This window comes from Sinocyclocheilus rhinocerous, unplaced genomic scaffold, assembly GCF_001515625.1.
Source record: "Sinocyclocheilus rhinocerous isolate Xijiao unplaced genomic scaffold, SAMN03320098_v1.1 scaffold76, whole genome shotgun sequence".
In the NCBI taxonomy this organism is placed as follows: domain Eukaryota; kingdom Metazoa; phylum Chordata; class Actinopteri; order Cypriniformes; family Cyprinidae; genus Sinocyclocheilus; species Sinocyclocheilus rhinocerous.
This window is the reverse complement of record NW_015632724.1, coordinates 261661-280817: the sequence shown is the minus strand read 5'-3', so window position 1 is coordinate 280817 and position 19157 is coordinate 261661. Positions and strand designations below refer to the sequence as shown.

The following is a 19157-nucleotide window of genomic DNA, read 5'->3' as shown; positions in this document are numbered from 1 at the left end:
GTGTTAAGAAACCCTCAGGAGAAAGAAGCAGAAGTCAGAAAGGTCAGATGCCGCTCAATGAGATTCTCAAATAGAATTCTGGAGTCTGTTTAGATGTTTTAAGCCTTTTATTGCTATTAAAAACCATTCTCCTGAATGAAAATCCAGGCAAAAATAATATTTGGCATTGTGACATGATGGTACGTTGGGCAAAATGACCTGAAATGGTCTGATGAATAAATGCTGGGTTATCGCTGTTTTCAGTGGAAATTACATAGTAGACTGTCAGAACACTGTCACTACAGTTTCTCTTACTTACCAAAACAAGAAAACCCGGCAGCCAAGGTTTTTTTAAACAGCACATTCTGAAGAGAAAATCCCATGAATGATAAATATTGCCAAGTCACATAGAGCTCCTCAGTAACACACTGCTGGTTGTGAGTAGTGTTGGCACAGCGTGGTTTGAGCTGGCACATCCAGGTCACTTTTACTAAAACACTACATGAACATTTATCCTAATTAGATCCAAAGCAAAGCTCTGCGATTAGCACTTATTACAGTACTTTCATAAAAGGTTATTCCGTTCATAAAGCCACTGATACATTGGTAATGCCACGGTTAAAATGAACAAGCATGTTTAAAACAAACTTGAAATTAGATGTAAACACAGACCTTTTAATAAAATAAACAACATAAATTAATTCAAGTATCCTCAAGATGCAGCCATCCAAGTTTTAGCACATTGAGCTCATAGAGAATTTACCAAACATACTCTACCAGCAGCAATATTAAAAATCCCTTTCATCAGCACTTCACATCAGACAGCTCAGACGCTGAGGTTCATATTTGCATCTACACAATATGGCTCATAAAAGTTATGCAAAAGAGACTTGCGTCCCTTAAGTTGATAGGTGATCTCAGCTTTTAGTTCAGAACAGGCAACTATAGTCTAGTATAATGCAAAGCATTTACTCAAACAGTAAGCATTTCTAATTCCTAACTCTATAATACTCATAAAACCATACACCTAACCTTTAACCCTAAACCTGACTCCAATTTCAACACCTAACCCCTTAATACTAACTCTTTCCCTTTCTAAATCATTCTTAGTGGGGCATTCACACAGGACGCATTCCATTTGCACGATTTTTAAGCTCTTCATCTACAATTTTTATGCATTTATTTTTTTCTGCAGAATGGCATATTAAAAAAAAAAATATTAGGATGCGAGCTTGTCAATTGCATGTGACTCAACTTTATATTGTGTTGTCCTTCCTGACTGCATGCACACATGCATGTTTTGTTTGTTCGGCAACACGTTACTTAAGGCCTATATTTTATAATGAATTATAAAAGTAGTTTTAATGTATTAATTATCCCTTATAATATACCTTATAATGCATTGCATGATCTCATGAATAATTGTAACCACAATTCCAATTCATTATAATACTTATCTATTCATTGTTACATGTTTAGAACGTATAAATGCATTAAAACACATGACATACAAACCTTCAAATAATATAATGCATTTTAACTTTGGTTACAATTATTTATGAAAAGATATAATGCATTAGAGAACACATAATTAATAACTTTACAATGCGTTGTTATACATAAAGGCTTTACGTAAAGTGCTACCTGTTTTGTTTTGTTTTATTATTATTTTATTTGTATTTTTTTTTATGAATAATTCAAACTGACTTGTTAAATCAAATGAAACATACATTATCTATTCATTGTTACATGTTTAGAACGTATAAATGCATTAAAACACATGACATACAAACCTTCAAATAATATAATGCATTTTAACTTTGGTTACAATTATTTATGAAAAGATATAATGCATTAGAGAACACATAATTAATAACTTTACAATGCGTTGTTATACATAAAGGCTTTACGTAAAGTGCTACCTGTTTTGTTTTGTTTTATTGTTATTTTATTTGTATTTTTTTTTATGAATAATTCAAACTGACTTGTTCAATCAAATGAAACATACACAAGGTCCCCCACACTGGAATACAAATCTCTGGCTGTTGCAACACTTTTTTTCCCCCTCACGATATGAATGTTTTCAGGTGCCTTGAAGAGTTAAAAGCTGTTCAATCTGTCGAGATCCTGTGTGAACGGCCCCATATTATTACAATTTTAATTCTGAGAAGAATTTAAAATAGACTAAATGAGCTAAAATATAAAGTTACTATTAAGAAAGTGACGTTGTATATTAATCGACAAAATGATTTAGGGAAAAACTGTGAAAAGGAAATTACACCATGGTTAAAAAGAAAAAAAACAACTTGAACATGACCTTTTTCTTTTTCCATGACACTGAAACATTCACTGGAATCCATTGAATAAAATGTACAGTCTTGAAAATAAATTCATGTTCTTCATCTTTACAAGCATTCTAAAGGAGATAGCAATGCAGCAGATATTTTACAGCGAACAGGAGGCAGGGACTGCTCGATCATATGCATCTGATGCATTAACAATGCAGACGGGCAAATCCCCTTAAATATGCTGCTGGAGTTTGCGAAGGTCTCAGACGTTATGCCCTCAGGTCTGGATATCTAAAGTCTGGATATGGTCTCCCCCAGCAGGTGTCGGAGTCCAGTGGCCATCAGAAGTGACCCATCCGTGCGGTAAAGACGCTTCGGGGGCGAGTGGAGGACGTCGAGCGGCCGAAGCTAGATGACGGCCACTTGATGATGAACTGGGAGGTGACTGGCAGCAGATACCTACACAGACGGAGAGAGGAATCAGACATGGGGGTTGGCCAGACTCAAAAACAGGATTAGACGCACAAAGGTCAGCTAAAAAGATCAGGCACTTTTCCTCCCTCTCCGCTTCCAATCCTCCTCCAGCTGATGCTTTAGATTCCGGTCCCCTCCGCTGACCCTCACGTTTACACTGTGCCGTTTTTAACAATGAGTGACACGAGTGGCTGAACGTGACTTGTTTTAACAGATAAGAACTTGTTTAATGCACAGGATGTTCTGAGAGAGGATAACAGGTTAGATAATTATGGCCTACACAGAGACAAGGAGGGTAACCAGCCTGGACAGCTGACGACCCACACTATCTAACTGCAGAGCAGCTTATTTATAATTCCACTCGAAGCAAGGCAATTTAAACTGTTAATTAATTAAATAACAGTGACAATAAAACACAAGTTGTGCTCAATACGCTGAATACACAAAATCGTTTAAATAAACCGCTAGCTGCTTTTTTTTTAATTTTAGTACTGGTAAATAAAAAGTTTTTTGGGGGAATGACAAATATGGATGTCTATATAGTTCATACATTTCTAATAGTTAGTAATGAACTCAAGTTCTTTTCATATGTTTCATATTTTCATATTTAGGTTTAGATTTATGTCTGTAAAAGACAGTTGTAACCAATCATAAATAATAAAATGTAAATATGAATAAATAAATAAAAAATGTATGAATTTCTTTCTTCTGCAGAACACAATAGAAGATATTTTGAAGAATGTTGCTAACCAAACAACTTCTTGTCCCCATTGACTTCAATACCATTTTTTCCCCCCATACAATGTAAGTCAATGGTTTGGTTATTCACTTTCTTCAAAATATCTTCTTTTATGTTCAGCAGAAGAAAGCAACTCATACAGGTCTGGAACAACTTGAGGGTGAGTAAATGATGACAGAATTGTCATTTTTGCGTAAACTATCCCTTTAATACCTAATCAAGTATTTTTCAAGAAATTCAGTTATTCAGATATATTTTATAACAATTCAAAAATTGAAAAGGTTGTGTATTCAAGTGTATTCAAATCATTGTTTGTATGAATGGATATAAAAAAAATTAAAAAAAAAACAATAGTAGGAGTGTCACGTCTCTTTTTAATTAAATCACACGAAGCAAGTCCAGAAAGTGGCTTTGTACGAATGCAACGCTGTAGTTATGACAGCAAAACATAATGCCAGTACAAATTAGGACCGCTTCTTATCTAACAAAAGAAGATTTGTTCTAAAGCCCCTGCTGCAGAAAGAATCTACTCATGATACTGCACTAGGCATGTATTTGCAATGCATTTACTCCAATCGGTAATGCATAATAATAAATGCAGATGTCCTGCATTGTGTGTTATGGAGCATAAAACCCTGGACAATGATGGATATCGATAAATATGTCCAATGCACACATTGAGCCACCTTTCACATTATGCGCACGTAATCTTTCCCTATGTTCCTTTCATTAAAGCTTTCAGACCCAATGCTTTGGTTCTTCCCTCCGGGAACTCTAGACAGGTGAGTTCTCAGGAAATGGTTTTGGGTTGGGGTTGAGCCTCATTACCATATTTTATACTACAGACTGCTGAGTTTGGTCAACAAAAGGAAATGTCAAAGGAATATGAAATTCAAATATGAACATATATGGAGGTGAGCCTTTCTGGCTCTGAAGAATTCCCTGTAAGGAAGTCTCATCCATGAGAGAGCTCCATCACTCAGGGTCCAATCAGGCTGCAGGCAGTGTTTAATTGGACCTCTGTGAGGATTCCTCCAGGTCTTTGGCTTTTGATCATTGAGCAGTTCTTGGAAAAACCTGCCAGTGCAAAGCCCCTGGAGAACCGCCGGCTGTCTAACCTTCGAACGTGTGTGTGCTTTACTAATTACACTCAATCGCTCGGAGATCTGCACATATCTCACGTCTGTTTGCTTGTTTAAAGCCTACACTCTATCACCCAACTGCCACACGGTGCATAAAACTTTGAGAGGGTACTTTTAGACACTTCAAGAGAAAATGGAGACTTCCTTATTCACCAAATACCATATTACGGTTCTCAAAAGTTAAGAAAGGTTTCCGTAGTTTTACATCCTGATAAAAATTCTCACAAAACTTTCCGTTGCATCTTATGCAACCGTGTTGTTGTGCAACCATGAAAGTGTCCTGTTTTCATTCATTCTAAAATTATTGTACAGGCTGCTATTACTTTAAATGACTAAACACTGAATTCTAAAGAGTTTGGTGGTAATACCTTACATGTAACCCCTTTTTGAAATAATGCTTTATTAAAACTTCACCATAATGCCCAAGTTCTGTTTTCAAATGCATAACAGGTGTAACTTTTCTTCTTATTTATCAACATAAGACTGTACACTGCAATCGAGCAGTAAGCACAAACTAGATTGCTCAAATTATAAATGAATATATCTACAGTAATTAGTTACTTTTTTAGGAGTAATGCAACAATGTAACTTTTAAAAGTAAAGTTTTGCACCACTTTGTGTTTATGATGGGTAAATCACGTACCGTATCTCCAAAACCTGAAAAATTTCCAAATTACAAAAATGTAGCGTGGGACTTTTTGGATTTTGTTCATATGAAATTGATTGGATGGTAAAACACATTGGCATTGCATACATATAACAGATGGTTAGAGGAGGGGCATACAAATAAAAGGATTTGGGTGATGTCAAATGAAAAGTAGTTTTTTTTTTTCAGAGGCAGAGCAAGTTATTATATTTTGATCAAAGATTCCAAACACATTTCTTGGGATTGATATATGTGTGCTGATATATCGTACGATCTGGAAAACGAAGTATATGAGGTGAGTTTTGATTTTGTATTGACTTATGGTTACAGTTAATCTCTTGGACAAAGTGCACATTTCTTGTCACTTGACCTCTTCTCCTTCTATCCAAGAGAGAGGACAGTCACCTGATGGATCTGAACAAGGAAGGGGGAGGAGGCGATGGAGTAAGAAGCGAGGATGAGACTGTTACCAAGGCATCAATTTCCTAACGAGGCAAAGCAGATGCTGGCTGATTGAAAAATAACGGATCCCCAAGGGCCGTTCCAGCAATGAGTCGTCAATGAGGCATGTCCTGAGAGAACACAAGTGTGAGAAGAGAGCGGATATTGGCTGGGATGGAGAGTGGAGAAGATATCGAAAATGACTGGCTGGTCTCTCCATGGAAATCCAGCAAAAAAACAAAAAAGAAGCAAGCAGGTGGACAAAGGTTCAAATACAAAACCAAAAGATACAGCCCAAGGGGACAGAATCACAGGATGAGAGATGTCCAGCAAACACGGCAGTCAACAAGTCAGGGTCGAAAGACGGAATTCAAACTAAATAATTCTGCATGATTCTAAGTTACACTAAAGTCCTTAAGCTTATGTAGGAAACTGTGTTGGCAAAGGCACTTACAATGCAGGCAAACTGTTCAATATTTCAACTTTGTTGTCATGCCATCACAATAAAGTTAAACCCTGTAATCTCAGGTAAAATTCATACAAAATCTGCATAAGCACGTCAAAAAGGTGGATGAATTACATTGAGCTGATCAGCTCTAATAATACAACATTTTCTATCAAATAAAAATAAAAATGCTCTTCGCAAAAAAAGGTATGGTCATAGGAGAGAAATTCTGGTGATATTTGGTTGACAAAAAGTCCCTTATCCATTGTTAACAGTGTTGTGATGCGGGAAGCACCTCTCAAACAGAAGTCACTTTCAAACCAAGAAGCTTTATGTTGGTCACACTGAATTTATAAGAACAGAAATCTGTTTGGGGAACTTTTTCACCCTCACATGAAACTCCAGATGATGTGGATTTCTATTGAAATTACTGGATTTTAAAAATACTAATTCAATACATTAATTCATACTAATTGTACTTTTGCATTAAAAAAATAACTAAACATCCTTAACACAAAATGTATTTGCTTTAATGTTAAATAGATGAGATTTGTTTTCATAGAATGTATTGTAAATATTTTTAGGTGACATTCATACTTAAATAAGAATAAAAAGAAATAGTTTTTAATATAATAATAGATAGCAATGGTAAATGTGACCGTATTTTAAGAATCAGTGTGATTTATTGTGTCTAGTGATTTGTAATTCTTGAGTAAATGTAATTTTATACTGTTATAAACACCTCTTTATGTATAAAAACCACTTCAGTTGCAGCTTCTGTTCCACCTTTGCAGTGTAAAGACCTAACAAACCTGATTCAGCTAATCACATTTGTAGAAATCTGAATTGAACATGGCAAAGAAATAGAAACAAAATGTGTCTGTGTCTGTGTAACTGTGTCTGAGCATGTGGACAGTTTAGACTAGAATCTCTGAGTTGTCATTTCATAATTGTAGTAAATTCAACGTGAATGCAGTATCAGTAGAGTTTAGTCCCAGAGTTTGCAGAAGTTTAAGATGTGGACGTCCCCTGCTTTAAATGAGGTTGCATGATGCAATGAACCACTTGATTTTCTTTCATTATTGAACTTTCACATCAAATGCCGTTCTGCAGTGTCAACTGTACTAATGGTGATGTGAGTGTCAGTACGTTCTTATAGCAGTGTTGTCATGCACACTTGATGAAGTAACTATACCTTGTGTCGTCCCAGTCTGGGCTAAGTCCACTGAGCGAACCACGGGAGTCAGCCACAAACTTGTAGACTACAAGCAGGCAGTCTCTACACAACTGGACGACACGCTGGCAGCACCTCAGCTCCTGCGCGGTAACCACCTCACTGCTCTTACTGAAAACACTCTCCCATGATGACCTGCTGGAGGAAAATACACACATAAATCCTACAGTCTACATTATATATCATGGTATGCATACTTTTATAACATAGTAACAGAATGACATAGTTATCTTTTAAAGATTCAAAACAGTAAAAAAAAATGGATGAGTCACATTTTACAAGGTGAAATTAAATAAAAATAAGAAGGAACTGGATGAATATTCTGAGTGATGCCAGTCCAGTCTTCCTTGTGTTGCAGCCTCAAAATAAACCACGCCATGTTGGTTCATCTGGCCAGAGGAGAACTGGCCCCCTGACTGAGCCTGGTTTCTCCCAAGGTTTCTTCTCCATTTCTGTCACTGATGGAGTTTTGGTTCCTTGCCACTGTCGCCTTTTGGCTTGCTTAGTTGGGCACACTTAATATTTGGCAATATCGTGGGCTTGTTTGCACAGACACCATTTGAGGAGAACTGAACTGAGCTGGACGATGATATCACTGAATCAACGATGAACTGACTTTAACTGGAAAATGTACTATAAGTTTACTATTGTCCTCTTTTTAGAGCTGCTTTACAGCTGATTTTTTTTTTCTGCATTACTGAAAATCTATTTTCCTGACTAAGCCAGAGTTACATTTTTGTACACTGAAAAAAAAATGGGATAACAGATAAAATGTTGTTTCTCTTTCTAAACTTCATTTCTTTGCTTTTAGATAAATTAATTCTTTTAATGTCGTGAGGAGTGGAGTTTTTGCTTAGGTTAAGGTACATACAGAGTATGTCTTTGTTGCTTTACTTAAGCTGTTTACGTAATATATTAAACATGCTATTATGTGCTCTTGCTTGCTGCTAGTTTATGCCAAGTTACATTACAATTCAGTGATGTGACAAAAATATATAAATTAAATTGGATGAATTAAATCCTGTCAGGGATCTGTATAAAATCCCTTTGATACTACTTAATCTGCTCAAGTGAACAAATTATGTTTGTGTTACTTAATTGATTCATTTACAACCAATGTATGATTAAATCATGCAAATCCAACACACTTTTTCAGTGCATGATCTTTATAACAAATAATATTTTTTACTTTGTATAAGTGTTTTTTGTCTTTGCAAAAAAAAAATATAATATAATATAAATATATATATTTGATTAACATTAAATCAAAATTAAAGATTTGAACCAAATCATAAATATAATTGAATAAAAATTAATTTGGCTGTAACAAATTAAAGTATTTTTTTTTTTGTATTTTTGGTTCACTGTATCATTTTTTCAATGAAGGATGTTGACATATTTTCACTGGAAAATAATATTTTTAAATTTTAGATTTATACTATCATATATACCATCATAGACGCAATAAGGGTCATACTCTTCCAGCTTTTACAAAAAGAACTGGAACAAACCATGAGGAAGGTTAAAAGATTTGATTCTCATTCGTTTAGCTTTTGTTGAAGAAAGAAAAGATAAAAAGTATTTTCTCTTTTGGTGGAGGAAATGAGGTTTCATTGTAGAGATGATGAAATGTAACTTCTATGGTTTTGAATTGTACATTACAGGCAGGGAGGCTCTACAGTGCTCTCCCACTGCTATCTCCTTCCTGTGCTAACGGCTCACAGGCCACCTTCACACGTCAGTCCCTGATTAAACAGAAGCAGCATGGGTCGCTGGCACTGCCTCTAATCCCCTAGAGCTGTGTTCGCTCTCATCAACTCCAAATGGTCTAAACCTGGCTATATAACATCCTTCACTCTGTGGCAATTACAAGAGTGATTGGGCCACACAAAGCCCCTGAGAAGCACTCACAATGACTGGAGGGAGAAAGGCGGTCAATAAGAAGGTGTCCCCGCTGTTTGCGCTCAGAACTGATAAAATCGCAGCATGTAAAGCTCTATGTGTATTATAACAGCAAGCGTGTATGCTTCTATGTGCGGCTCTCTGAGGAAGTAAAAGTCTATATCAAGACTTACGATTGAGTCAATAAAGACAAAACAGAGACCATTTTTCTCATGGCCGGGGTTATGTTCTGTCTAAATGCCTTTTTACATTAAACACTCTTCCCAACTCATTTTAAGTGACATTTACAAGTGAAATTAATAAATGAAGGACATTTAAAACTAGACATGACACAAACTAGACAAACTAGGAATATCTTTCCCTTATCATTCTTCATAGAGCTGGGGAAGCTCTTGCCAAGTTACACACTACTTTTGCAATATTTTAATTGGCCTTGCCACTATAATGATTGTATTTTTTGGCAAATACAAATTAGGCAATATCACACAAGCAAGAGTGCTGTTGTTCTGAATATTAGCACTGTTTTGACTTGGCCACAGTAAATCACAGCTGTACTGATATTCTGACCAAGAATACAATTATGGGTGTGATATTGTTTTTACACAACAGTTCCATAAACAAGAAATTTTAAGAAGACAATTTTTTTTCTTTGAAATGATGTGCCAAGAAAGTTAATTAATAAAGTAAAGGTAAATAGACTTAACTGTAATTCCCTGTCAGTCGGTCACTACAAGTCTCGTCGTGACCGACAATTTGGGATCTCGCTGCGAGAGACCAATCTACTTCGACTGTAAACTAAACGAGCCAATGACATTGGCATGCGATGATTGCATCCAGCTGCCGCTGATCACAGCATGAGCATAAAAAGGTAGCAAGTGCAACGCATACCAGCTTTTTGCTTCGGAGCTGAGCGATAATATCGTTCCATATCTTCATTTGTGACGACGAGTGTTGCATCCTCCTGGGCGCTGGCTTGTGGCACCTCGCTGACAGATATTTGTAGAGCTGCGGGCTGGGTGACCCCCAACACGTTCGCTAGATTCTATAGCCTTTGTGTGGAGCCGGTATCCTCCTGTGTTCTCACCTCAAACGGGTAGAAGCACTGAGAGGCCCCGGTTTAGTGTTGGCTTGCTAAAACCGCTCCAGAGAGTCCGTACTGTAGACCCTGCCTAATGGTATATCAAAAAGGGTATTTTTTTTAAATGTGATTGTTGGTACATTTTACCAGTTTTTACCATACTTTCAAAACAAAAATAAAAATAAGAAAAATATGCAATATGAAAATAATTGAAGACAAAATGTGTTTTACTGAGAAAAAACAAGATTTGTTTTTTAAAAAGCCTTTTTCCAAAAGGTACATCTGGAAAAAGGTGGGGTCGTCTTATAATCAGAGTCGTCTTATATTCGGGCTAATACGGTAGATAAAGTAGAATTAAAATAGAATAGAAAGTTACATACGTAACCGAGACGTTTCATGTTCACTTTTAAGGCAGAATAAAAGTATCTTACCCACAGCTGGAGAGGCAGTTCCAGAGCCCCTGACCATGACTCCAGAGCAGACGGTTAAACACGCGGTTGAAAAGGCGAAAAAGACGTAAACTCTCCACATCCGGTTCACTCCAAATCCTCTGCAGCACCCAGCGGATGTTGGTACGAACAATATCCAAAACCTGAAATAATCAGATAAATAAAAGTATCTAAAAGAGGTCACAAATAGGCAGATTACATAATGTTGGGGAAACTTCAAAATCGAAAACTTCAAAATTGTACTTCAAATAGAAGACCTCACAGAGACAGAATCAACATTAAAACCAGAAATGTATATTAAATACAGCAAAACTATGGATCCCACTAATGTACTGTATATAATGGAATAAAACATAAATACAGTAACATAGTTTAAATAAATTTTTACTGTATTTTGCAGAAACTTCTTTGAAATGAATCAGTGAATCATTCATTGAAATTAATTGTCCTAACGAACCAATTTGCTAAAATGAATCAGACTTCCCAAATATACTGGAGGGGTATGAATTGTGAACAGTAAAATTCAGAAGAAGAGTAATGGCATGAGTCTCAGCGATCTTCCTCTTCCCCCTTCAGCTCCCTCAGTTATTCTGCTCGTCGACATCTGTGATGTGACTTTCAACAATATGTTTGATTTAATGGCCTCATATGAGACATGTTAACTCTATTCTGATTGATCCCTCAAACTTCGGCTGATAATCAGCTTGTGGAACGAGACAATCCCTCATTATATCAGTCTGCCATGCCCACCCTACAACGTCCACCCTACTGCGTCAAATCAAAACACCTGTAACCTGCTGTAACCACCTGTCGTTCACTACTGTAATAGCACTGAAATTGAGTGCCTTTGAACTGTTTCAATGTGTTGCATCATGTGTTCTGTTAAGGCAGATCCAAATGGCATTTTTTAAGACCTCCATTCTTTTTTTTTTTCATCCACCATCCAGTTTGGTCACCTGAGACTCAGCTGAAAATCTCCAACTTATCAAAAAGTAATTGAGTGTTTATTTTTTCACCTTGCATAACTTCATGCATATTTAGTCCACTCACCTTCCTTTGTTTGGTGGCATCTAACTTCACCAGCCAGTAAGACGCCACTTTTGGTTTATGGTATTTCCAGTTGTTAAGAATCTAAACGGGCAAATGACATTCATTTTATTATTGTAATATGCATGTCTATCTATCTATCTATCTATCTATCTATCTAAGGCAGATCCAAATGGCATTTTTTAAGACCTCCATTCTTTTTTTTTTTCATCCACCATCCAGTTTGGTCACCTGAGACTCAGCTGAAAATCTCCAACTTATCAAAAAGTAATTGAGTGTTTACTTTTTCACCTTGCATAACTTCATGCATATTTAGTCCACTCACCTTCCTTTGTTTGGTGGCATCTAACTTCCCCAGCCAGTAAGACGCCACTTTTGGTTTATGGTATTTCCAGTTGTTAAGAATCTAAAGGGGCAAATGACATTCATTTTATTATTGTAATATGCATGTCTATCTGTCTATCTATCGATCTATCTATCTATATCTTTACTGCAGGCATCTTTGTTTTATTTTACAAACACAAGCACCTTGAATGAGATCAGTCCATTCACATGGGTTCTCTCCCCACATATACATTTTTTAACATTTTGGAACATTGATCTGAATGTTTGAATATATTTACATCATTTACATTATCAATAAAATATGCTCACTCTCCTCACTGAATCCCGGTGGCACAACACGCACCAGTGAACACCGCTTCTAGTGAATACATTCTCGTACACGCCACTAAAATGAGTAGATGAACTATGTCCATGCTTTGAGTGTGAGATGATGGCATAAATATGGTCATATTTATCATTTATCTTCCTTATCATTAAAAACTCATTTAGACTGTGAATTAAACCAAAAACATCAAAAATATTAATTACAAACATTTACGTTTATTTAAAAATAATTTATTTATTTTTTTCACCAAAGTGTCAGTGAAACAAGATACTTAACCTTCAAAATGTTGATCATCAATCTCAGAAGGTCAAACTAAATATTATATTATTCTTAAACGTATTTATCATTGATAAATGATATCATTTATATCATTTATATCACGTGATAAATAAAGTTTAAGAATTAGCAAGTACTGATAGTGTGCGGGTTCGTTACTTATTTTTGATTCAACTGTTTGTTTGATTTTGTTCCCATGCACCTATCGTCGTTTCAGGCGTGCTGAGTTTACGTTGATTCCATAAATTCAATATAAATATTTGTTTGACCACATTATATTTACAATAACTAACAGTGATAGAGGGTTGAATGCTTAACAAATGCACTTATCACTGCAATTTGTTATTTTTCTTCCTGTTAGACTGTAGAAAATTGTTACTTCCTGGTTTAAAGTTTGTAATGTCTTTTTAATCAGTCTTGCTTTATATGTATTGTTAGATACAGCAAAGAAAACTAGTCTATAGCTATTTCAGTTAGTCTTTGTTGTGCTCTTCTTTTTGTACATTGCCAGGCTTTTTAAAAATATATTATTTAGTGGCTACAGCATTCTACTGTAACTTTGCAAATACATGTCAACTAACTCTCATTAGAGTATTAGTAGATTGTTAAGTTACGGTTAGGGTTAGTAGAATAAGCTGACATGTACTTGCAAAGCTACTTATAGTCAGTAGAATGTATGAAGTGGTCTATCAAAATGAAGTGTTACCTTAAAGTCTTCAGCTGAATACAATAAGCAATTTATCTGATGTTGACAAAGAATTTTTATTTACAAATATTGTACATATTGTAGAAAGCTGTAAAACACACGGACCATTCAACAGTCTGTAGGCGGGTTTATTTGTTGATTGATTGATTGATTGATTGATTGACTGACTGATTGATTGATTGACTGATTGATTGATTGATTGATTGATTGGTTGATTGATTGTTTGATTGATTGATTCATTGATTCACTGATTCATTGATTCATTGATTGCCAAGTGCAATGTGAACTTTATCTGTTGGCCAACACCCTAACTATGCACTATATTGGTAAGATGCATCCTTACCTTCATAATTTTTTCTGCCTGTTTCATTTTCAGTTGTGTCTTTATGGCTGTCATTATATAACGTGGTGCAACATATTCCCATCCTTTAGCTTTTTAATTTAATAATATGTTGGTACAGCCATGTTACTCTCATACTGTAATGTATATGCAATATAGGATATACTGTCGAAAGTTGTTGCATCATTTGTTCACTAGATAATACATGCATGCCAAGATAAATGTAGTGGCTTAACATACCGGAGTGAAGGGTAATGAACAATTTTCTCAGACTGTGATGATGAGTTTCCACGGTTATTAGCATCACAATTCTAGCAACGTTTTTTTATACTTTCATTTTGAAAAAAAAATGTACAGTACATTTATAACTGTACTTTGTGTTATATTACCTTTGCATTAAAAAACATAAAACTGTGATTCTAATACAACAGCTGAGGGAGTGACAGCAAATGTGACATCTTTCTCTCCTCTGATCAACGTAATCAATCTCTCTCTATTTTTTCCTCTTTTGTAAAGTCATAGAAATGCTATATTAGATATTTTCTTGTGCTAATAGAGCAAATGGTCATACAAAAATTACATTTATTGCAGTTTCCATTCATCACTATAGAAATTTACCAACCATGACAAGTTCTGCTTCTGAGAACCCTGAAATTGTGAGAAAGGTCAATGATATTCATTAAAAATAATTTCCCTGCATTTTACAAATAATTTATACTTATGCGTTTAAATATTTCAGACAGCGACCAAAAAAACAGCTTTATTTGTACCTCAGCCCCATGCCGGGTTTTACTCTCTCACATCTGCACTTATAAGTGCACAAGTGAGTTTTTCAAACTCACTCAAAAGTAATAGTGAACATGAAGGCGCTAAGATTGTACTGTAAGAGGTTGTAAGTGCTGACCAGTGGTTGCGAGACTAAAACAAAGTGCAAAAGTAAATATACAATATACATTTGTGTATATTTTTTGTTTATGTGAATGTCATTTTACACATTTGTAACTATTTTACTGCAACTTTGAATTTAAGCCACAGGTGTTTTGATTACTGTCTATATGCAAATCAAAGCATACAGCATTTTACATAAGAGCTACAAGTGTAAACTTTAACTTTAACAAGTTCTCAAAATTCAAATCTAAAAGCTCTCAAGTTTTGCTACTCTTTTACCTTCATAGGGGTCGGGGTGTTTTCAGGCATTCAATGTGTTTTAAACTAGCTACTTTTCACGCTAGGTTAATTTTATGTTAGATAAGAATTTACCTAACACACCTAATAGTGTGCCTCTAATGGTTTAAAATTAAATAATCACCAAAGTGTACCGTATTCATGGAAGGCGCCAATTACAATTTCACAGCTCTGGTAATAGACCGGCATCAGTTCAATTGTGCTTCTCCTGCTAAATGCTGTGTTTCCATAATTGTTAATGTGCAGATGTACGCCAGATCTATCGGCGTGAAAGTAATAGTGTAAATGAATGCTGGAAAGTGTCTTAAACAGGTGCTGTTGGCCAGCTGTGTTTCTGCGCAGACAGCTAATGGATCTCATTAAGCATACAGGTGGACGGCTAATGACTCTACATACAACGAGAGACGCTGCGAATGGCTCGGACGTCCTCAAATTAGTTCGGGGAATGAGGAGAACAGAGCAGCCGGTTCGCCTGCCCTGACCAAGCGCTTTCTCTCAGCTGCGCATCTCACCTCATCCAACACGGCCTCGGCCTCCTCCTCACTCTTCCCCGGGTAACGAATCCTCATCTCCCCGAGCGCAGCCAGCGTCTGCTGCATCAGCGCGGCCTCCTGCTCTTTACTCAGCGGGGTCTCCTCCTGCACCCGAACATGCAAAGAACCAACACAATAAAGATGAATCACTGAGTGGGACTTCTTTTCTCTGCAGTCATCAGGTTTGTTTCGGCCATCGCAGCAGTGCAGAAGAAACAACAGTGATCTTTATGTTTCAGAAGTAAGGTTTCAGGAACTGAGCAATAGTTTTAAAATGTCAGAATTCACATGACAACATCTGATTGATTCTATTCATGTCAAAAATAGTATTTAAAACTACTGAATCAACCTAAACACATTAGGTTACACCAACAAAACTAAATTTAAGGGTTAGATCAGATACAGTAGCAATAGCTCCTTAAGGTAACAACTGCATGTTAATGTAGAATATAAACTATAAATTAGGGCTGTCCCCTAATAGCGGATACTTGCTCTTAAAATACTCCGTCATTTTGGTTATACGGATAAGAGTAATACATCTTTCGAATCTGTAAAGCCTCTACGTTTATTTGTGTGCACTCACAATAACAACAAAACATTGCGTTTTGTAAAATAATGAAAGCAAACAGGATGCGCTTTCTGCCGTCTCGGTCTCTGTGAACTTGAGCGTGAAACTCCGTGTATACTTACGTGTAAACATATCTAAAGAGAGTAAAATGTCTACTTTCAAATGAAACAATTCAAATCTGAAAAAACTAATATTCTCAGATTATGTAATTCGTATGAAACTTGCATGCAGGTGCATCCACTACTGTGGAGATGACGAGTCAGTGTCGCCGAATTCATCTCTTAAGCCGAAAACACTAGTTTATCAATAGATTATTACAATGTTAATGCAGTTTAATCTGACTGTTTTTCCCTGACACATTCATCATCATTACTTCTGCCGGTGTGCTGTGGCAAGCTTTATGCATGCGCTTGAGCGCTTATTAGGCTATGTAGGCAATTAAAGGCTCATTAGCATGATTTAAATGATTTATTAATAAAAGTGCAATTAGTCGACCAATGCTTAAAATGAACGACTACTTGTCGACCAGAAAAATCTTTAGGCGAGGGCAGCCCTACTATAAATTGTGCCTTCCAATAATTTATATATATATTATATTAAAAAGTCGAGTTGGACTGACTAGTTTAGGAAAAACAGCCAGGTGTCCAGCATACAGTACATACTGTAGGAACTTTAAAATCATCCTAGGATGTTTCTAATGAAGCTGGTTGCTTTTTTTAAATTTGAAAAAAAATAATAATAATAAATTCAAAGTTTTGAATGTTTTTACTATTATTCTAAAATGTGAAAAACAGTAATACTAAAGAATCTGTAACTTTTGACGATTACTGTATATGTTTTCCTGAGATTTATCATATTCAAGGCTTCATATACTGAGCAAAAACTTTCTAAAGACTGAATGTGCCTATGGAGTCTTATCAGAGAACTACAAACACAGCACAAAATACAAATAGAAGAAGAATAGAAAGAGCACAAATCCTAATTAAACAGGTTCCATTATTAGAAAATGAAGCCTTATTAACTTGATGATCATGCAGCCTATATACAATTATTCTGAAAAGTGCTTTTAGCTTTAGTAGTCCGTCTTGCTAAACACAATCTAAAGTCTTATTAAACAAAGCATAAGTGTGTGTGCTGGTTTTCCTGATTAATATTCCTTAATGAGAGTTTGAACAAGGGGGAGTGCTGGTATTCACGAGATGAATGTGCCCGTAAATACAGGCCCAATTTAGCTTCACACTCCCAATTTTTTCCACAATATGACTGATTTTCCTCTCCAAGGTGTGCCCGGAGAGAGTGAGAGAACGAGAGTGGTTATAAGAGTAGGAGAATGAGAAGAAACTATCAGAGTATGAAAACACAGTGTGAGTGATTATGTGTTGTGCGTGTGTTGAATCTATTGTTTGATGGATTAGAATGACTCAGGACAGCGATGGGAAAATAAAAATGATGTTTGTCATTTTCACAGGTGGTGTGTTGCCAGATCTTCTCTAAATCAGCCATCTTTGTGAACATCTGTTCAGATTCTCTAGAGGACATCTAGGGTAAAGAAAAAGATAGATGTGTCTGTGTAGATATGTATGTCTATGTTCAGGATGAAATACAAGTATAATCAGGGTTCGAAGAGAAAGGCCTGCCTCTCTTCGCTCAGGAGGACAGTAGACGGATTTGTCACTGGCCCAATCGGGGCACTGCTGTGTCCTCATGAAAGTTTATCATTTGCACATGTTTTTAAAGCTTTACCAATTTAAACATTCAATCAATTTAAAAGCATTAGAAGACGCGAAAAGCACTCAAAGTGCAAGGCGATGCGAAAGAGAACTCCATTCAGCACTCGTGTGCTGTGTTCTGGCAATGCTTACTCTATGCTGCACAGACACCCCGCAGTAGTGTCAATAGCAGTGACCAAAATTACTAATTTCCACTTAAATAAACGATGTAGCCTTTTGCTTTATAGAAACCATTTTGGTGGGGGAAACATTGTTATTCTGCCAATTTTATGTAAAAAATCTCTTTACTTTGCTCGGTCCAATCATATATTGACATGCTGAAAACATATGACCATGTGAAAGAGAAGTTGATGAGTAAAAAAAGAAAGAAAGAAAGAAAAAAATTAATACATTTTCCCCCAAAATCAAAACAAGAAAATGAATTGGTAATTGTAAAGTAATTGTATTCTCAGTGGTGATTCTGATTAGAATTATTATTTCTGAAATATTTTTATTTAAATGTGCATATATTAATGGCAAGAAGCACTACCATGATATAGTAGCCTATAATAATATAATATTTATCATATCTTTTTTTTTTTCACTGTGAATTGAGAATTTGAAAATGTGTCATTAATATAATGTCACAGTGCAAAATCTAAAAACTCTAAATCTAATTTTCATTACGCACAATTTACTTTATATTTCCCTATTTTCTGATTTCTTGGGGTGTAAATTAAGCTGGAACTGGAACTTCCTGTTCATTCATCAAACTGGAAATCAAAGGTCAGGTTATTGCTTTGCGGGACACTTAATTCCACATTGTACTGCAAATTCAGACAAATGCAATCTTTTGACTGGGTAATCAATGCATATGGAATTGCAGTACACATACTGCATAAACAGAATGAGTAGTATGGTCATTTGTGAATATTCCCTGCATGTGATTGAGAGAAATCCGATACTTGCCGTATTGGGGTGAATGGCACCTAGACTGCTGCTGTGTGGAACTCTGTTTGTAGAGCTGTTTCTACTGAGCGAATGGGAGCGACATGCTGTGTGGGGTCGAATCGAGGTCATCTGCGTCATGGAGGCTGCAGTTTGAGCAGTCGCAGGCGATGCATTAGGCATGTGAGTGGCTGTTTTTGGCCGCCTGGTCTCATTGGTAGGTGATTGCGCAGTCAGAGAGGATATGGAGCGCGGACAGGACATGGAGCGGCGGATGAGCCCGGAAAGATTGGGCGAGGAGGAAGGACCTCGCATTGGTTTAGGGACAGGTTTCCAATGAACACGACCTAAAACAAAG

General features: G+C 36.1%; 1 protein-coding gene across 1 annotated transcript in view; it reads right to left on the bottom strand.

Moving 5' to 3' along the window:
- Positions 1 to 2357: 2357 nt before the first annotated feature.
- LOC107742903 (tubulin polyglutamylase TTLL7) overlaps positions 2358 to 19157 on the bottom strand; it is a 78880-nt gene continuing 62080 nt past the window's right edge. Inside the window, exons 15-20 of the mRNA XM_016555984.1 lie at positions 18819 to 19146; positions 15554 to 15683; positions 11868 to 11948; positions 10800 to 10960; positions 7350 to 7523; positions 2358 to 2726 (exon numbers count right to left, since the gene is read on the bottom strand). Coding sequence (XP_016411470.1) covers positions 2609 to 2726; positions 7350 to 7523; positions 10800 to 10960; positions 11868 to 11948; positions 15554 to 15683; positions 18819 to 19146 — 992 coding nt within the window. The 3' untranslated portion in view covers positions 2358 to 2608. The remainder of the gene's footprint in view (positions 2727 to 7349; positions 7524 to 10799; positions 10961 to 11867; positions 11949 to 15553; positions 15684 to 18818; positions 19147 to 19157) is intronic.